The 21,675-nt window shown below is 47.3% G+C and overlaps 1 protein-coding gene across 5 annotated transcripts in view; it reads right to left on the bottom strand.

Annotated features, from left to right (window-relative positions):
• FAM114A1 (family with sequence similarity 114 member A1) overlaps positions 1 to 21,675 on the bottom strand; it is a 79,552-nt gene that overhangs the window by 43,709 nt on the left and 14,168 nt on the right. For all 5 annotated transcript variants that reach the window (XM_045284285.1, XM_004703168.2, XM_045284287.1 and 2 more), the window contains exon 3: positions 14,574 to 14,661. In XM_045284285.1, coding sequence (XP_045140220.1) covers positions 14,574 to 14,661 — 88 coding nt within the window. The remainder of the gene's footprint in view (positions 1 to 14,573; positions 14,662 to 21,675) is intronic.

Here is a 21,675-nt window from a genome sequence, read left to right as displayed (position 1 = left end):
ATTCACATTGATATGATTTTTTGTTCTTTGATGCCTGATATCTGATCCTATCGACATCTCATGATCACACAGGGCCAGTAATGAGAGTAGCAATCCAGGAGGGGAAGGGGAAGGTGGGGGAGAAAAAGGGAACCGATCACATTGATCTACATAGAACCCCATCCCCGAAGGACAAACAACAGAAAAGTAGGTAAAGGAAGACATCGGTCAGTGTAAGATATGACAGAATAACAATTTATAAATTATCAAGGGTGAGGGAGGGAGGGAAGGGGAAAATGTGGAGCTGATACCAAGGGCTCAAGTTGAAAGAAAAAGTTTTGAGAATGATGATGGCAACAAATGTACAAATGTGCTTGACACAATGATGTATGTATGGAGTGTGATAAGAGCTGTATGAGCCCCGATAAAATGATTTAAAAAAACCCCACCACCCCCTCCAAAAAACCCCCAAACAAACCAAGATAAAACCAAAAGACCAAACTCCCTGCCCTCACGCCAATCCCAGTAAGCTGGAAGGAAAGGATTACTTTCTTGAAACATTTTATTTCAGTTTGAGTAAAGTTTACAGAGCACAGTTGGGTTTCTATTCAACCATTTCCTGACGTTGATTACAACTCCCCATCATGCACTGCTTCCCTGGGTTCATCACCATGTCTCTTTGTCTTTCTTTCCTACCCCCGCCTGTGTCAGCTCTATCCCTGGGCAAAGGCCACCCTCTGGTCCTCTGGTGGGTGCCTGTGCTCAGGAGGGCATCCTCCCTGCTGGTGTCCCACTCTTCTCCACCGGACCCTAAGTCTGGTCTTAAAAAAAAAAGACTTTGAGTTTCACTCCACATTTCTCTCCCTGAGGAAAGGATGATGATTATTATATGTGTTGGGTTGCTAACCCAGAGGTTAGCCGTTCAAAACCAGCAGCAGCCCTGCAGGCAAAAGACGGGCTTTCTACTCCCATAAAGAGTTAGTCTCAGAAACCTGCAGGGGCAGCTATGCCCTGTCCCACAGGGCCAGAGAGTCAGAACTGACTCCATCGCAGTGAGTTTGGAGTTGCCTTTCACACTTGAGAAAACAAGATCGCTGGCAGGGGGAAACCACCTGCCTAAAGTCACAACACCAGTAAGCAGCCAAGGCAAGAGGTGACCCGAGTCCTGGCTCTAGAACCCACACACTTAATCACTGTACACTTAGAAAAGTTTTCTATGCAATTTATGCTACATTGATTGCTTTAGAAATCAGAACCCCAGCTCTCTCTAACCTTATCCCTCCCTAAGTGCCCTGGGCAAAGGAGCCCTGGTTGGGTGCCGGACAGACGTTGGACTGCAACCACAAGGTCAGTGCAAACCCACCTTGGGGACAAAGAGCAGGCTATCTGCTCCCAAGAAGATGTACAGCCTTGGGGACACTATGATCGGGTCACTATGAGTGACAACGGGTTTGAGTTTTGTTGTGTTTGTTGGAGCATTGTGTATTAGAATCACTTGGACGTTTTTAGACCACCCTATGGTGAGATCCCAACATACTTCAGGGTGCTTAGACTTTTCTTCTCAAGGTGACCCTGAGACCAGCTCTCCTCTGCCCCCCACCTCAATACAATACCACAATCACTGGACAGTGACTGTGTATACTCGTGTATAAGCCAAGTTTTTCAGCACATTTTTAATGCAGTTTTTGTGGTAAATTTAGGTGCCTCAGCTGGTACTTGGGTCAGCTTATACTCGAGTATATACAGTAGATGAGACAAAGGCCTGACCCTGAATATGGAGGGCACCCTGGATGACCCATGCCAAGTCCCGTGTTCCCTGCTGGTTAGGCTGCGCTAGCACACCACAGCTGTCCACCTCTCGTGCCCCCGTGCACCCCCTTGTCCCCCATCCCCCTTCACTCTCTCACAAGCTTGTCTCTGAGAAGCCTGGCAGTTGGCAGAACACCTCCAGCACACAAACCCCTGCCTCCTTCCCCAACTCTCGGGCATCTGGCCCAGGACATAGCTCTGCCTCATTTTTGTGGATGGCTGCACATCATCTAGCTGCACGGATGCTTCACAGTTGATATGTGTTCTAGGGACGGACCCTAGGTTCCAAGTTTTTCCTATCTGTATGGTGAACTCTCTCATCTCCCTCAGGATTTTTGCTCATATATTACCTTCTCACCATAGTCTATCCTCACCACCCTCTTGAAAACTTTAACCTGCACCCCTGACTCTGTGTCAAGGCCGCTCCTTGACTTTTTAATTTTGGACAGACGCATCCCTCTGACACTCTGTACAATGCTCTGTTCTTTATGTGCATTGCTCATTACCTGGCTCCTTCCACTACCATGCCGGCTCGGACAGGGCAGGGATCCTTGTCTCTTTTGCTCACCGCTCTACTGGAAGAACGTGGAAGCAGGCCTGGCATACTGTATTTAGGATTTACTGAGTCAACTTTATATCGAACAGCTTTGTTCACGGATCTTAACGAACTGTAGTACAGGAAGGAGGGCACTGTTGGGTTGGAAGGTATGTGCATTTGAATGTTTGACTGGTGGGTGTTACACTGACTCCAACCCACAGAGTGGGGGGCGCTGCCCCATCTTGCACTGTCATCAGGATCATCGGTGGGCTCACGCCCATTGTTAGCGGTCACTAGGTACCTCGAGTGCCTTCCAACTTAAGAGGCACATCTTCTAGAACACCAGACATTATTTCAATGTGACCCATTGGGTTCTCACTGGCCAATTTTTGGAACTAGATCACCAGGGCTTTCTTCCTAGTCTGCCTTAGTCTGGAAGTGCTGCTGAAGGCGTGCTGTGCAAGGTTCTCAGAAACCATAGGGGGTGTCCCTGCTGATCTTTTCAATACTGGTGGCATGGCTGCCAGCATCACAGCCACTAACATCTGGCCATTAACAGATAAGTGGTAGAACATTTTGACAGATATTGCTACTCATTTTTGGAAAGGCTATGCCAATTGATATCCTCCTGGTGGCAGAGTGGTGACATGCTGGGCTGCTTACTGCCAGGTCAGCAGTTCGAAAGCCCTAGCTGCTCCTCTGGAGAAAGATGGGGCTTTCTACTCCCTTATAAGAGTCACAGTCTTGGAAACTCACACGAGCAGTTCTACCCCATCCTCCTGAGTCAACATCAACTTCATGGTGGTGAGTAGGTGATTTTCAAGGCACCCTGGTGGTGCCAGCCTCAAGGTTGGTAGTTCAAATCCACCAGCCGCTCCCAGGGAGAAAGCTGAGGCTGTCTTCGCCTGTAAAGATTAACAGCCTTGGAAAATCACAGAGGCATTTCTACTTTGTCTTAGAGGGTCACTATGAGTTGGAATTGACTCAAAGGCAGTGAGTTTTTAGGGGAACTGTAGGGAATGAGAACAATTTTCAGAGGTTGGCTGCCTCCCAGACTTTTCTATCACTGGACTCAAGATATTATAAAGAGCAATGAGCAGCAGGTGTTTAGAAAAACACGCCATACCTAGCAAGCAAACAAACAGAAAAGCAAGGAAGGAGTCGTATCAGAGCCTAACGAAGGAATCTGGTTTGCAGAAGGCTACGGATGACCGTGGGAGGCCAAGGCATATTTGTGAGCTCTACACAGGAAATAAGCCTCTGGTGATCCCTCTGTCCATAACAGAAGGATGGGAAGGAACTGGTTACCAATCAGAGGTACATTGGAAAGATGACTACAGAAGATCAAAATGACAAACCTGACTTGAATGGTTCAAACCTTGTCAGTTTATCCCTCCTCTGATACACATTAGGCCTAATCTGGTTTTCAACATTTTCTGTATTTTACTTATTTTTCGTTTTGCTTTGTTTGTTCATATTGGTGTTTATTTTGCATGTGTTCTGACCCTCTTGAAGTTGTGTTGTATGTTTTTCAGTCTGTGTAACCCAGCATTGATGTACCTGTAGGGACGAGAAGTGGAATACAGGTTTCTTCGGGGTACAGTGGTAGGAAGGTGGGTGTAAAAGGAAGTTGATGTCAAGGAGTTCAAGAAGGAAAAGAGTGTTTGGAAATTGATTGTGATAGCAATTGTACAATAATGTTTGATGTGATTTCTATGGAATGATATGTCTGTATTAAAACCCAATTAAATGGCTTTGATAAAAAAGAAAGAAAGAAAACCACATAGTAATGACGCTCTGTTAATTGCAGGGCAGCAAAAAGCGAAGGAGCCTATTAAAGTTCCTTACGGACAGATGCCTGCTCTCCTTAGTGAAGGGTGCTGCCCAAACACTCACTTGCTCTTAGGTTTCAAGGTTGACCAGAAGTGTTGCTGAACTGATCACGTTTGCTCCGCAGTGAAGGGGAAACTCATGACTCTCTGTGCCTTCTTCAGGGATTGTACAGGACTGTAGACCAGCTCAATGCATTCATCCTATTATCTTTTGTATTGGCGATCCTTGAGGATTCTCACATCACCAGCAATGTCACCTTCAGAAGCAAAGCCCTGTGCGGTCGGTGTGCTTTCGCAGTGTGGAGCTCTCTATGAAGTGCCGTTTCTGGCCGGCTTGCCATTCTCTGTAATGAACTGTCATTATTTCTGACAGCGCTGGTGGGGGGGGGTTTCTAGAAAACGTGGGGAAGGACGAGTAGCATGGGGACAACGGGAAAGGGGTCAGATGGTGATTCAGAAGAGGTGGATACTTACACAGAGCAGACGCGGTTTGCAGCATGTGCTCCGGCACGCTTGTGGAAGAGGCTGAAGCTCATAAACTGTCAACGGGAGGATTTCAAATATGCACTTAGATCTCCGGGAGAAAGCTAGAAGTAAACGACCCCCTTCTACATGCAGCTTGTACTGCAATGCATTTGCGTAGTTGACCTTCGGTTTGATTCTTGGGGCTATCGGCTGAGCAATACACTTCAGGGATATTCCAGAGCTAGAAAAGGCGTGTGGGAAATCACTCTGAAATTATCAAGAAAACCTATTTTTACTGTTGTTAAAACATGGTCCTTTCCTGCTCGGGCTGCTGCCTGGGTCGTCAGTAGTGACGGTGCGTCTGGCACTGTGTGAGCTTGTCCAGAGGCACGGGTAGCAGGAGATCAAGCCTTCTCAGAGCGCGATGACAGTGCGACTGTGGGTGAACCCAATGTCAGACTGACGGCCTCGCCAGAAATAAGCTGTTTGCAGAGAAATGGTTGGTCTCACACAAGCACTGAAAAGGCTGCCTTTTCTCATTTTTCCTTGGCCTTAGGGTCAAAGTTGTAGAGCAAAAGGCAACAATTTAAAAACACGGAGCAGCAGCAAGCCAATCAAATTTCTGTATTTTTCCTCTGAGCCCACGGTTATATATATATTTCCTTTTCTGTAGCTAACCATAGAATATGGACTCATCATAGTCAGAGAATTCGGAAGAACTTTAGATTTATCAAGTTCTATCACTGACTTTTTTCCCCTTCAAATAAGAAAGCTCAGTTTCAGAGAAGCCAAGTCTGCTGTGTAGCTATGTAGACACTGTAGTGGTGAGAGCCCAAGTGGCACTATGACTTAGGCGCTGGGCTGTCAACTGCAAGGTTGGAGGTTCAAAACCATCAGCTGCTCTGCATGGGAAATATGAGGCTGTCTGCTCCCACAAAGATTTACAGTCAGAGAAATCCTATAGAAAATCACTGTGAGTCAGAATCTAGGAGCCCTGGTGGTGTAGTGGCTATGCACTGGCTGCTAACCACAAAGTCAGCAGTTTGAAAGCACCAGCCACCTCCTCGGGAGAAGGGAGGGCCTTTCTGTTCCTGTAAAGAGTTAGTCTCAGAAATCACAGGGCTAGTTCTACTGTGCCTGTGGAGCCACTATGAGTCGGCAGGGACTCGATGGCAGTCAGTGTGGCGTGTGGGCTGAGACAGAATCCACCTGACGGCACTGCATTTGATTTGGGTTTATCGTGAGGGTGAATGTTCCCCCTGCCTAAAGAAAACCACTCGAGTCTATCCAGAACCTCAGAATAAGACTTACTACGAAACAGTCTTTGCAGAGGTAATTAAATGAGACCCTTTGGGTGATAAAACTCAAAAAGACCACTATAATTGAGTAGATTCTGACTCATAATGGCCCAACGGAAACCCAATAGGACAGAATAGAACTGCCTCTTGGGGTTCCCGAGGCTGTAAACCAGTATTGGAGCAGACAGCCTCATTTTTCTCTTGGGGACCAGCTGGTGAGTTTGAACTGATGATCTTATGGTTAGCCGCCCATCCCATAAACCACGACACCACCCTACAGGTACCCTCCATGGATGACAATGCTCCCTAAACCTAGTAACTGACATCTGTATAAGAAGAGACGACACAGAGGAGGGGGCCAGGTAAAGACAGACGCAGAGTGTAGTGATGCGGTTATAAACCAAGGTACACCAAGAATCGCTGGGAACCACGAGAAACTAGCAGCGACAAAGAAGGATTCTTCTCTAAGCTCTTCAGAAGAAGTCTGGCCCTGCTGACCTGCTGATGACAGCCTGCTAACCCTGGGCGAAGAGATTTCTGCCCTTTCAAGCCGTCTGGTGTGTGCGGAGTTGTCAGAGCAGCGCTAGGGATCCGACACAGAGCTGGTTTCGGGTGCTCACAGCGTAGCAGCAGGGCCAGGGTTCAGCTCGAGGCTCCCCTGCTACAACGCTCCTTCTGGGAGCGCCACTCATTGCGTGAAGTCGATTCTGACTCACAGCAGCAACCCTGTAGGGCAGGGTTTTGAGACTAACTCTTTACAGGAGAAGAAAGCCTCATCTTTCTCCCTCCGAGTGGCTGGTGGTCTCAAACTACTGACCTTGTGGCTAACAGCCCGTCTCATAACCACGATGCCACCAGGGCTCACCCAACGAACCAATTCTCTGGTCAGCCCCCGCCACCCATAAGCAGCCCTAAATACAGTGACTGTAGTTTCCTGATAGGCTTATCACGCCCTCGCTTCTATGTCCAGCGCTCTGAGTTCCCTGAAGGGCTCTGTGTTTCACACTCCTGCTGGCAACTGGAATTACCTGTGGGGGTCACTTGAGGTTTCCGAATGGGAATCAACTGCAATTGAACAGAGGTTATTTTCTTCCTTGGCTCTCCACAGGCAATTTATATACTTTCAAGAGCTTGTCCGCAGCTGTGAGCACTCTGTTTTCCAAACTGTTTCTTTGGCCTCTGACAAAATCTTCGGGCTGAGATGATGACTCTGTATAACAGAGGTTGTGCCTACTCTGCCTCTCTCATGGCTAATGGGACACGGTGTCACAGAGGCCAACCATCACAAGGTAAAAAACAACAACAACAATACAAGAACAAACTGCCCCGGAGTTGATCCCAACTCCTAGCGGCCCTGTGAGAGAGAGGAGAACTGCTCCCTAGGATTCGGAGGCTGCACATCTATCCTGGAGCTGACCATCACACTTTTCTCCCTTGAGCAAGGTTAGGAGGTTTGAACCACTCACCTGTGGTTAGTAGCCCAGTGTCTAAGCCACATGACCACCCGGGCTTCAAAAAATACAGACCTGACCGTTATAAGCAGAAAACTTCACTGGGCTAACATGCGCCCTTTGAAAACAGTCTGAAGAATTTCTCCGAATCCTTGGTGCTCTTCTGCTTCCAGTCATGCAGTGGGTAGCTCCTCCGCCACGTCCTATTACAGTTTCTCCCTCCGTGGGGCGGGGCGACTGCCAGCTAGCCGGGGGACTGCTCCTAGCAGACACAAAGCGTCCTTGGCCTTGTTCACTGGTGCTTCTGCTACTGAAGCAGGGAGGTTTTGACAGGGGCAGCCGCTGTCCCCTTTTCCTGGGTTCCAGAATAAATACATATGAACCAAGCCAAGCCTGAGCTCCGTGAGCTGATCCAGGAGAAGTGCTGTATAGTTGTTTGTCATTAAGGGTTTATGGTCACGCGTGGGAGAGCCACAAGGCTAAACTTGGACGTGACCACTAGAAACTGAGGGCAGCTTTTCAACCGACCGCCAGCAAATGAGCACATCCTTCCTACAACTGCACAGAACTCGCAGTGCCTGGAGGACTTCGCCGGGATTCAAAGATCTGCCTACATGACCCTAGAAGCTGACCTTGAGTCTCCGATGAGCATGCGGCGATGGCTTTAGCCTGGTGAGACCCTGAACAGGCTTCCAGCTAACCCGCACCCGGACTCCTGATGCCTGGAAACAGAGAATAAGCGCGTGCTGGTTGAAGGCACTGTATGTGTGGAAGGGCCCCTGGGTGGGGCCAAAAGTTAACAGGCCCCACTGCTCACAGGAATGTTGGAATGTTTGTGTACACTCCAGAGGAGACCCAGTGACATGGTGGTGGGTGACGCACTGGGCGGCTAACCAACCACCACAGCAGCAGTTCGAACCCACCAGCTACTCCAAGAGGGAAAGATGAGGCTGTCTGTTCCTGTAAAGATGTATAGCCTCAGAAACCCCAAGGGTTCTACCCTGTGCTGTCGGGTCACTGGGTTGGAATGGACTTGGGGGTGGTGGGTTTTGGTTTAGAGGTATCTTGAAAGAAAGGCCTGGCAGTCTACTTCCCAAATATCAGCCAATGAAAACTCCAAGGAGCAAGGTGGCTAACTCAAACACCTTCGGAGTTGCCATACGATTTTGTAGTGACTTGAGATAGAGCAATACAAACCACTACCAGAGGGTCTATGACCTTGGTTCTCAAGGGACCATGTGTAAAGGTCATACAACCTCAGGGAGACCACACCTGCAGGGACCAGAGTTGGACAAGGGCTAAAGGTGACAGGCACCAAGATTATAGTGATCTATGGGGGAAGGGGAGCCTCCTATAGGCATATCTGGATCTGCAGAGCCGGATGAGAACCACTAATGACATTGTGGAATGGTTGCATAGTAATGAGACACAGTGTTGCTGATCTTCCTGGAGCCTCAGACACAGAGCAAGTTCAAGGGCAACAATAAACAAGCACTGGGTGCAGGTTAGAGCCCTGGTCTCTGATCAAGCCAAGCGCTGAATGCCTTTGTGGCAGTTCCATCATTTCATGCCAACTTGAAGATACATAACAGTGTAGGGCTGGTGATCAACCTGTCTATCAGGTAATGTCTATCAGTAATGTCTTGCAGGGAGTGAGCTTGTGTCTCACCTCTGGTGAGCTATTTATCTCCTTAGCACCAAATGAGGTTATCAAGCTGAGACCCGATTGACAAGCTAAACTCCACTCCTTCACTCATAACAGTATCAAATTGACAACAGATTATGTAACTACCACATGGATGTCACTGGACTTGTTTCTCTAGTCAACCCAGTCGAACACACCTATCGATCTGGGGTGTGACTTGCCCCTGAAAACGCATCTGCTTTTAAGGAGTAAAGTCAGCAACATCCAGTGGTTATGTGTGACCCAGGGAATAAAACCCAAAGGCCTCCGTGTGCAGCCGAGCCCCTGGAACTGGCTTGCACTGAGCTGCCCCTGAGCAATAGTCAGATTACGGGCAGGATGTTTGCCAAGCAAGCTGGGAGATGGAACATCCTGTCAGGGCCCCAAAAGGCTCAAAGTCAAATGATCAAGTGTAAACTACTCGCTGATGAGAAACGAGAGCAAACACACCAACAGGGGTGAGTAGTCACGCATGAGTGGGCTTTCTTAAGGAGCAGCTTCTACAGAACGCAGAAGGCAGAAGGAGAACACTCCCAGGCACAAAAACGCTCCAGTGAGTTCTGTGTTTACTGTGGAAAGAACTTACCATGAAAGTTTAATAAGAAAGCCAATCCTCTGCCCATCCTAGAACCTGCTGGTGCACCGAATTCAGTACAAACGGAACTGGGTGCTCGTTGCATGCCATTGTAACTGGAAAAGGGCATCACGCTGGGTAGAGGGTAGGAGAAGCAGGGGAAGAAGCTCCAGGAGAAGGATCAGCATGGTGGCTGCCACAATGGGCTCCACACAGCATTGTGAGGATGGTGCAGGACTGGGCAGTGCTTCGTTCAGCTGTGCACAGAGAGGGTGACCCAACAAGCACCTAACAGTGGCATTACTGGAAGCACCCAGAACATCTGCCCGTGTTGAGACATGGGGCATGAGGAGGCTGTCCAATGATGGCAAGCCCATCATTTGCTTTTCCATGACCTATGCCAGTTTTGAAGTGCTTGAGACGGCAGAGGGTTAGTTTTTTATTTAGGAAGCAAGCCGGATCCCAAGTGCTGAAGTAGCACTACAGAGTGAAAGTATTTCCCAAGGGTTAGAGAGACACAGGCCTGGTGTGAGGTCGCCTGGGCTCAGGTCCCGGCTCCCTCGTGGCCAGAGGTGTAATTTAGGGTCTGTTCTGCATGCCACCCTCTGTGAAAAATGGGGATAATAAGTATAGACGATACTGACCCAAAAGGAGCCCTGGTAGCAGAGTGGTTAGAAGCTGGCCTGCTAACTGCAAGGTCAGCAGTTTGAAACCACTAGCTGCTCCACAGGAGAAGGATGGGTCTTTTCTATTCTCGCCAAGAGTTAGTCTCAGAAACTCACAGGGCAGTTCCACCCTGTTCTACAGGGGTCACTATGAGTCAGCATCGACTCAGTGACTGTGAGTATGGTTTGGTTATACTGGCCCACGGGGACAGTGGTGGCCCATTGGTCATGGGTTATGTATTGAGCTGTTAACGGCAAGATCAGCAGTTCAAAACCACCACGGGAGGAAGATGAGGCTTTCTACTCCCACAAAGAGTTACCATCTCTGAAACCCACAGGGGCAGTTCTTCCCTGTCCTATAGGATCATTAGGGGTCGCAATCAACTCCACTGCAGTGAGTTTGGTTTGGTTTTAAGAGGAAGACTCAAGTTTGGTTCCGAACCGTTGCACCTCCTGCCCAGCTGCCAGTGAGGGCCTGAGTCCTGCTATGATGGTGGGCAGGGCTCCCAGATGGAGGTAGACTGTTGTGAAAGGCCTGGGGATACTCAATGACAATGCCACTGATTGTCCTGGTCTGGCCCAGTGTTTCCCAAAGTGGGCAGTACCACCCCCTGGGGGCACTGGCATGATCCAGGGGGGCTGGATATCCTGGATTATGGGCTATAGTACAAATGGTTTTCATTGACAGGAAAGCACTGATCAAATCTTTTTCTGAAAGGGGGTTGGTTGGTCAACGAAGTTCGGAAGCCTATGGTCTGCTCTGTAACGGATCACGAGGATGAGGCTGGGGAGGCTGGTGCAGGGCTAGGCAGCCTTTGTCCCGCTGTTCTTCAGGTTACCAATGTCAGGGATGACTCAAAGGTCGATGACAACAGCAGCAGCAGCACACCTACTCAATGCAGTCCTCGGGTGGTACAGGGGGTTCACGCACTCGGCTGCTCACTTAAAAAACGATTCACATCCAGTCAGAGGTGCCTGGCAGAAAGGCCTGGTGATCTACTTCCAGGAACAGTCACTGGAAACCCTGTGGGTGCATCGGGGAGTCTTCATGTTGGAAGGGATTCCATGGCAACGGATGGTACATCCAGCAGATCGCCTGTGGAGCAGCTGGTGGGTTCAAACTGCCAACCTTTCAGTGAGCAGCCGAACACTTCATCACCATGCCGGCAGGGCTCTTTAAGGTTTACTGTTGCTGTGAGGTGCCACCGAGCCCGGTCCCAGCACACAGAATGAACCCCGTGCAGCCCGGTGCCATCCTCACAATGGTTCCTATGCCTGCGCCCACTGTGGAAGCCGCTGTGTCACTCCGTCTCCTTCAGGGCCTTCTTGTTCGTTGCCCTTCTACTTTACCCAGCACGCTGTCCTTCTCTAGGCAGGGACTGGTCTCTCCTGACAACGTGTCCAAAGTACCTAAGATGAGGTCTCGCCATCCTTGCCTCTAAGGAGCACTCTGGCTGTACTTCTTCCAAGGCAAATTTGTTTGTCCTTCTGGCAGCCCATGGTACTTTCAATAGTTTTCTCTCCAGAACCACAATTCAAAAGCACCAATTATTCTTCACTATTTCCTAGTCAATGTCTAACTTTCACATACATATGAAGCAATTGAAAATACGATGGCTTGGGTCAGGCTCGCCTTAACCCTCAAAGTAATGCGTCGTAAACCAAAAACCACACTCACTGCCATCGAGTCAATTCTGACTCACAGTGACCCTTCCTACAGGACAGGGTAGGACTGCCTCTGTGAGTTACCGAGACTGTAACTCTTTATGGAAATAGGAAGCTTCCTGTTTCTCCTGTGGAGCAGCAGGTGGTTTCGAACTGTTGACCTTTCCGTTAGCAGCCCAATGAGTAACCACTATGCTTTTTAGTAAGGGCCCAATAATTAGGAAAGATAATAGAGGCTGAGGCCTGGACAGGAACACCATCAGGCAGGAATGTCCCAATTTCCAGAATCCACGCAGAAGTCCATCCAGGAATTCCACCCAGAGCACTTGTTTGCCAGTTAATGCTATCAGATGCATTTCTCACCACAGGAAATGGGATATGCAGGAAGTTAATTTCAAGGTATAAACGGTTTTGAGGACTTTAAACTCAAGGAGCCCTGGTGGTGCAGTGGTTAAGTGCTTGGATGCCAATCGGAAGGTCAGCAGTTCAAGCACATTAGCTGCTCCGTGAGAGAGATGTGGTCATCTGTTTCCATGAAGACTCCGAAACCCTATGGCCACGTCTACTCTGCCCATAGGGCTCTGATGAGGCTCCTAGGTGTTAATCTGGTTGATTTTGGCATCTGCATATGTGGTATATCAGGCATACCTGGTCCTTTCAGTCAGCCATAGACAAAATCTAGTTTCCCAGCCTGGGTGGTATAACCGGTTATGTTAGGAGCTCAAATCCACTAGCCAGTCAGAGGTAGAAAGGTGAAGCAAGCTTTCTGCTCCCCTAAATATTGACAGCTTCAGAAAGCCACAGGGGCAGTTTTATTCTGTTCTACCGAGTCTCTAAGAGTTGGAATTGATTCTCTGGCAGCCATCATGGTTTTTGGAACACGCACTCAGCAAAGAGGTCAACAGTGATTGGGCCACTCTCCGGCTCCTGCCAGAGCCCTTCTGAGAAGATTGATAGTCGACACAAGGCATTTGTTGTTAGCTGTCACTGAGTGGGGCCTTGAATCACCCCACGCACAATGGAGCAAAGGCTACCTGCTCTTGTGCCATCACTAAAATCGGTGGCAGGTGAGACCACAGAGATCAGTAGGGTCTTCATAGGTTGATTTACTAACACACAAGCCTTGATTGACAGACAGAGGGTGACTACTCACGAGAAGCACTGGCCGGCTCGAAGCTCACGCTCATGCATGGGGGGTGAGAATTCTACCACTGCCTGGAGCAGACTGAATGAGGGGAATGCAATCTATCCATGCTCCCAGGGAGTCCAAGCTCTACCAGGGGAACATCTGGTTATGACCATGGTCCACTGGGCTGGGGCAAACGACCTCTTGGATGTCCTATTCCCCTAGGCTTGGGGAATAACAATGAGTCGGACCACTTTGTGGTCCGTGACAGGATCTTTTGGGCCATGGGACACAGCTGAGACCTTGTGAAGACTTTAGTTAGATTATCTGACAGCGAACTTACTGTCGCTGCTTCCTCCCTTCTCCCTATCCCTTCTGCAGCATGAAATATACTGGCCGACTTATCTTTGGTATGTTGGTGTTACGTTCTCGACTTCCATAAAGAATAGATAGAAGAAATGGTTACATTAATGATATTTTGACAAAAACTACACTGTTGTCCATTGTAGTGTCTCTGACTGGTTAAGAGTGGCTGTAAATTTATCTAAAATTTTAAGATCAGTGAAAAAATTATCACAATAATCAAAGCTTTATCCATTACTGAGAACTAGGTCATCCTCTACTGGCAGGCAAAAAGCTCAGAATGAAGCTCCATGCTCAATTCCAATAATTCTATTAGCCTTGACCTTCCTACCAGCATCTTCTTATTTATTTTCTTTCGTTGCTGTTGATAAAATACCTTTCATTGAAATCTTTTAAAATCCTGTTAGTGAGCATAGGTGAGTTGTACATTTAAAAAAATCTAGTGGGATTACAGCAGTGGTGTTCAACATTCCTAATGCAGTGAACCTTTAATACAGTTCCTCATGTTGCGGTGACCCCCCCAACCATAACATTATTTTCATTGCTACTTCATAACTGTCATTTTGCTACTGTTATGAATCATCATGTAAATATCTGATATGCAGGATATATTTTCATTGTTACACACTGAACATAAAGCAGAGTGATTAATCACAAAACAATATGTAATTATATATTGTGAAATATTTATTTCTAATGACAAATAGCTGACATTTTGTCTTGAAGCATGGTGTAGCATGGGTAACAGTCTTAATATACCAACAGTAAACTGCATTGCTACATTTTGCCACAGTATGCATAAAAAGCCAACGGTCAGTGTGAAGGTTGCGATAGCTTCCTCCTCACCAGATCAGCATATCTGCATGTGGGCAGACCGGCTGGAGACGGATAAAGGGACCGTGTCTCGGTTGCTAAGACCCTTGGAAATATGTTTTCCCATGGTCTCAGGGTCGTTCGGCCCCCAAAGGGCTCTGCTGCTTTATAGAGTTATTCTTTCGATCAGGACCTCCTATCTTCGTTCATTGAAGAAGATTTGCCCTTATGACCACATCAGTTAATATTCACCTATTTCCTACTAGGATTCTGGACCTTATCCATTTATAAATAAAACGATGAATGCTTACCTACTGTGGCAGACGCCGATGAGAGCAGAGATTTGCCCCAGGTTCCCCATCCTGCCCACCTTCCTCCACTGAGAGCGGACTCCGCAGCCTGCACAAGAAACAGAGGATCCACAAGGTCAGCCGTCTAGTTCATCCTTGAATGGAAAAACACCCTGTGTTTGGAAAGAAAGGATTTAAAAAGAGAAAAAGGCCCTACTGAAGTCTCTTGTAGGCATTAGAGTTTTATTACAGCCATAAAGGAAGCAACTACCCTTCCCTTCACTGCAAACTGCACTTTAGAACCTAACTACTTAGGGGTGGCTTGGTTTGAAGTGACTATGGGAGCTTTCAATTAACTGAGTCCCTTCTCTTGTGGTCTGGGAGTGGTGCACAAAGAGACCATGACAGGACTGTGTGGAGGAGAAGAAATCCTGGTTTGATGGTGGTGGAGGGGTGTGTGTGAGTGGGGTGTGTGTGTGTGTGTGTGTGTGTGTGTGTGTCAGAGAATTCTTACCACCTTCATAGTCACCTTCAGGGACAGAGAAGACCCTCCCCAGTTTCCTGGGTTGTAATCTTTACAGGATCAGGTTTTGTTTCATGGAGCTACTAGCGGATTTGAACCATCAACTTTTGGTTCACTGCGGCGTGTTAGTCTTTGTGCCCACAGGGCTCCTGACTATAGGTTAGGCTGCAGCAATGTTTGAGAAAGTTCACGATAACCTCTACTCAAGGATTGAGTAGTCATAGGCCAACAAATGTACTCTTCAAGGGCGCGGGGACTTTCAAACCTCAGCTGGGGGGTGGGGGCAAGGGAGCTTTGGCAAAGATAGGCAAGGTGTCTGGAAAAGCGTCCATTCACTCTGAGACAGGAAGTCACAACAGGAAGTCTTGCGAAGTTAGCAATTTTCTGAGGGTCCCCCCTCTACTTACGACGACTCCTGTTATTATATGCCCCACAGGGGTCAGACGGTTCCCAGACTCAGAACACTTTCATTCTTTTGCCTAGGAATTTGGAACCAGACCTCCAAGATTCTAGTTCCGTCTGGGCTGGTTGCTTAAACAGACGCCCCAAACTCGGGCAATGTGGAGTGGCCATATTCTCCCCACCCTGCAGGCTAATCATGAGAGAAAGAAAGGAGACGGGCTGGGAGGAGCTGTTTGGATTCCGGACAGCATCTCAACCCTTGTTGCAGTCCTGCCTACCACTGAGTTCCACGACATTCCCACACAGCCTCGCATCCAATTTTGGACTGCTTTGTCCACGGGATGGATCCCCAGAGCCTGCTAGGCTGCCCAGCATAGAATAAGTGTGCTGTAAAAGTTTTTATTATTATTATTATTATTAAATGACTGAAATTCCCTTCTCTCCTTAGCTGTGCCTTCATTTCTGTTAGTTGCAACCAGTGAGTCCTGTGTGGATGACTGAACCACAACTTCCCTTTAATATCTGGGAACAGTACATTCCAGGAAACAAGGCAAGAATACACCAGCACTTGGCTACTTCAAGAATTGCAGCTCTTGAGAGAGAGAGAAAGAGAGAGAGAGAGAGAGAGAGAGAGAGAAAGTTGTTGGGGAGAATGTGAAAGATTCCTACTAGAGGCTGTAGCTTCTCTCACATTTGACCCACAAAGCTGGCCCATCAGTCACCGCCAACTCTCTCTCACCCACTGTCTCCCACCCTTGCAGATGCGGGCAGCCACAGGAAAGAACGTTTACCAAATGAGGTTCAACAGATAAGCTTTGACTTTCAGGATAGAAGATAGCATATGGCTGCGGCCAACTCTTCCCCCTACCGCCTTCTTGCCTTGAGTCTAGGCATGGAGCCTGACACTAAGCAGCTGCGTTTCCGAACCAGTGTGACTATCTGGCTACTCCACCCTTTTTGGCAAGTGAAAAAAACGTTACTCTATCTGTCACCAACTAAACGTCAACTGCCACCTATCAGTGTCATCTACTGGTTCAGGCAAAAGGTTTCCAGACTCAGCTCTTGTGTTTCACCGCCGACTCTGCCATGGCGTGACACGTGCCTCAAGCTCTTTTGAAGCCTTCATTTGCTCAGTACAAAATACCAGGGCTGTTAGGAAGCTTGGAAAATAATTCATATGAAGCTGTGAGCACAGTGTCTGGCACCGGATAGACACACCATAAATATTAGCTAGTAATAATGAAAAAAGTGCGTTTTTTTTCAGACTAAGATTTTAAAAAAAGCTTTGAAAGTCGGCTGACTTTTCTGTCTTGAAACACTGAAGAGCCAGTTAAAATCAATGGAAACCCTCCTGACTGCGTGCTTTTGTTTTCTGGCATCTGCATGGATTTACTGCACTTCAGCAATGGCGGCCAGTGGCCATTTTACACCATCACGAAGACAGATGTAGCTCAGCAATTACGACCAGTCTTTCATGGGACAAATCACTAACTATGTGATTAGGGAAGAGTTCATACACTTAGGGGTGACAGCTTCTGACTCAAATTTGCAGTGCTTAATATGCTCTGACAGCTGGTAATTGACTAGCAAATGGAAATAAATGTTAAATGAGTCTGGAACTTCTTTGCGATGTAATAAATGACTACTTCAATGGCCTTATGAAAAAAGTTCCTTTGACATTGAGATGTGCCTTCTTGATCAGCTACAAAGCATATTTGTCACCAATGACAAATGCTGAAGGCACTAAAAATACACGAATGTAACATAAATACCACATTAGCTAAATGTTAAATATGTATTATAAATCTGCTTCTTCATGAGCAGGGCCTTGTTTTAAGTGGTTTTAATGCCACACATTTAGAGATTGTAGAGTTGGCAGCATGGGCCTACTCAGATCATCAAATCTCCATGGAAGTGCATTGCCACATCTTTCTGCGATGGAGCAGCTGGTGGGTTCGAACTACCAGCCTTTCAGTTAGCAGTCAAACGCTTAACCACACTGCACGGCCCGGGCTCCCTTCTATCACTAAAGGCAATCATCTTAAAGCTTTCCCCCCACCACCTTCTTGAGTAATCCTCATACCTTAACAGTAATTCCACAGCAGAAAACAAGCCACCAGTTCAGAACTCTATGACTTTCCTGCCCACCCAGGAACTCTCAGAAAGAAGGACCCCACACGTGCAAACACTGTGTGGCCCTATAAATAAGAATGCCTGAATCCATCAGGTTCAACATGCTTTATAGTTAAACAGAAAAAGACTTTAAAAATATACATATTTTAGGCTACTATCAAATTTAAAGATATCATCATATAGAAAAACAAACGCCATCAAAACATTTCTAAATCTTAGAATTCTGCAGAACACACAGGGCACTTAACACTTCGATGAAAGATAATGTACCTACCACAAGATAAAAGATCTACCTAGTTGTCTTAGGTTCTTGAATTGATGGGGAATCAATTATTTGCATAACTTGCATTCAGGGATGTGAAACGTGAGCTGAGACCCAATCCTTCTTGCCTTTCATATGGGAGACCTGGCTCTGATTCCCAACCTGGGTGTGATTCCCAACCAAAGCAAAGCTTCAACTGCAGTTGCTACCTATCTGTCTGTGGACACCTGCTTGTTGCTATGTTTCAGTGGAACGTCCAGATTAAGGTGGAGTAGGAAGCAAGGACTAGGATCTCTTCCAAAAATCAGTCAGTGAAAACCCTTTGGGTCACAGCAGAACACTGTCTGATTGGTCACCTGTCGCAGAGATGGAGGAGGAGCAGGCAGAGTTTTGTTATACGGTGCACTGGTCACCATGAGCTGGAGCCAACGAGAACAAGAGCAACTCATGGCACAGGGGCTCAAGAGCGGGACTTAGTATGACAATTGGGAGGATGCTGATTGCTTTGAGTGCCTGGAGCTCTGGTGTCCACGCTCTGCCAAATTATCTGGGTGGATATGACATCAATTATCTCCAGGCACTGCTCTTTCCTCTTGGGTATGCACCGTTCAACTCTGGGAAGACTGAAAATTAAGCAGAGAGTGGCTTACAGCATCCCAGCCATGCAATCATGATTACTCACCCTCCCACACCACAGCAAGACTTCAAGAGTCACCAGCCAAGACACCAGTCTCACCAAGGGCACCAGTGGCTTCCCTTGTGCAAAGCCACTGGACTCACGTCAGTCCTCTTGTTACTTGACCTCTCAGTAGCATCTAATGTTCAACCAGTTTCACATCCTTAGAACATGCTATTCCCAGGACCTCTGTGCCCTATCTTCAGACCCTTATTTTCACTGCTTCTTTAGCCTCATCAACGGTCCCTGGTGACACAGCGGGTCATACATTTGCTTGCTCACCACCAAGCTGGCAGCTCAAACCCCCATTCCCACTTCTGGAGGTTTTCTGCTCCCATAAAGATTTACCAGAAAGAAAAACCGCACGGACAGTTCTACTTTGCCCTGTAGGGTCACTATGAGGTAGAACTGACTTGACGGCAATAAACAGTTAGCATCATAATTTCAGTTACTAATGTTAGAATGTGTCGTCATACCCACTGCGATGTTGTTTCCTCCTTAGACGAAGTCAAGTCCAAATGCTGCCATAAAAGACACATACGTTGGGGGCGGTCAGCTGGCATTCTATCTAGTCATAGTTCACAGGCAGTGATTCTGAGCATTTCTACCATCTGTATCTCCACCCACACCCGACGCTTCGCAATCAGCGTTCTGAGGGCGCAGAAATAGATTTTAATTGGCAAACACAGTGGGCTGTTGGCGAGCATTGTAAATGTCTGAAAAGGTTCTCGATGGTGAGATTAAAGGTGGTCAGAATTTGTAGACCGTTCACACTATTATAGAGACTTTCTACTCTGACATGAATAGAGGATCAGAAAGATTTCATCCTGTCCCAAATGAAGAGGGTGCTAACTTGGAATGAGGAGCTAGGCTGTCATAGTGGTTGTGAGTTGAGCTGCTAACCACAGGGTCAGCAGTTCAAAACCACCAGCCAGACTGCAGGAGAAAGAGGAGGCTTTCTACTCCCATTAAGAGTTGTTGTTAGAAAAATCATGTCATTGTGAATGAGGGGGAGTATGGAGCAGAGACCCAAATCCCACCTGTAGGCAATGGGACATCCACTTACAGAAGGGTCACAGGGAGGAGACGAGCCAGTCAGGGTGCAGTATAGCACTGATGAAACATACAATTTTCCTCTAGTTCTTTAATGCTTCCTCCATCACCCTCAATATCATGACCCCAATTCTACCTTACAAATACGGGTAGCCCAGAGGATGTACACTGGTACAGATGAGAGCTGGAAACACAGGGAATCCAGGACAAATAAACCTCTCAGGGCCAATAATGAGAGTAGCGATACCAGGAGGGGAAGAGGAAGGTGGGGGAGAAATGGGAACCGATCACAATGATCTACCTAGAACCCCCTCCCTGGGGGACAGACAACAGAAAAGTGGGTGAAGGGAGACATCAGACAGTATAAGACATGAAAAAAAAAAAAAAAAAAGATAAATTATCAGTGGTTCATGAGGGAGGGAGGGCGGGAGAGGGAGGGGGAAAATGAGGTGCTGATACCAAGGGCTCAAGTAGAAAGAAAATGTTTTGAGAATGATGATGGCAACAAATGTACAAATGTGCTTAATACAATGGATGGATGTATGGATTGTGATAAGAGTTGTATGAGCCCCCAATGAAATGATTTGGGGAAAAAAAAAAAAAGAGTTGTTGTTAGGTGCCATCGAGTCAGTTCTGGCCCATAATACATCACAACGAAACACTGCATGGCCCTGCCCCATCCTCACAATTGTTCCTACGTCCGAGCCCATTAATGCAGCCACTGTGTCGTCCTTCTCATCAAGGGCCTTCTTTGTCACCGCCCCTCCACTTCACCAAATACGATGTCCTTCTCCTGAAATAGGTCCAAAGTACATAAGAAGTCTTACCTCCTTGCCTCTAGGGAGCACTCTGGGCTTTCTTCTTCCAATACAGATGTTTGTCATGCCCTATCAGCAAAGGAAGACCTCAGAGACTCCACTCTCACAGGCTTTACCAGACTCAAGCCACCCCCATGGTAGACTCCCCACCAAGAAACCATCTCATTCACATTTGAATGCTCTCAGACTTGAGGGGGCCATCTGCCAGCAGTTATCTTGGACAATGTTCTGTTGTCTTTGTTTAGGCTTTCAGTCTTTGAAAATGCTTCCAAGCTATGCATAAGGTGTTCAGCGGCTTCTTCCTCCAAAGTGGGGGGTTCTCTAGTAATTATCATGCATCCTGATCGCATGCTTGATCTAGATCAGACTGAAAAAATTGGTAAAAGTCAATTTCTTCATCGCTAGCTTTAGTGGCTTGTGTGTAGGTTTGAATCAGCAGTTGTGTTAGCTGGTCTTCCTTGCAGGTGTATAGATAGTATCATACCACTGACACCATGGTAATCGAAGCTAGATCTTGAATGTTCTTTCAGATGATGAATGTGTTATTATTGCTCTTGAATTTGTCACTAAAGGCATAATAAATCATAACGGTTTGATGCAAAATGGCCCATACCAGTCCATTCGAGTTTGCTAATGCCTAGGATATTGACCTTTATGTGTTCTATTTCATTTTGGATGACTTCCAATTTTCCTAGATTGATACTTTGGTACATTCAATGTGCAGCTTATTAGTGGGTACCTGCAGCTGTTTCTTCACATGTTGACACATATGCCATCAGCAAACAAGAGTCCTGAACGCCTGGCCCGCGCCGTGTCACTAAGAAGGTGGCAGCTCTGTCTTCTCCAGTCATGTTTTGAGTGCCAGCCCACTGAGGGCTCATCTTCCAGCACTGTCTCAGCGGTTAATCCATTAGAATCGGACTGCCTATTTCTTCTTTCTTGCCTGTTCTTAGGCTGGAAGGCCTGCTGACACCTGTTCACCATGGATGACCCTGCAGGTTTTGCAAATGCCAGTGGCATAGTTTGCAGAATGACAGCAACACAAAGCCACGGCACTCCAACAAACAGACAGGTCAGGGAAGGCGTAAAAGGGGGGAGTACACAGAACTGGAGTGAACACTCGACAGTTGGCAGGAGGAAGAAAATCTGCCACCAGTGTGAACTGCCCGGTGCTCCTTCCTCTTTGGCTCCCAGGAGAGTCATTTTATGTCTCATAAATATTCTACTTTTCCCTTTCTGATGGAGCCCAGGTGGCA

Source organism: Echinops telfairi, unplaced genomic scaffold (genome assembly GCF_000313985.2).
Source record: "Echinops telfairi isolate 266 unplaced genomic scaffold, ASM31398v2 ScPeMD7_7468;HRSCAF=8506_0, whole genome shotgun sequence".
NCBI lineage: Eukaryota > Metazoa > Chordata > Mammalia > Afrosoricida > Tenrecidae > Echinops > Echinops telfairi.
Note: the sequence above shows the minus strand (reverse complement) of the source record. Positions and strands in the feature narration are given on the sequence as shown.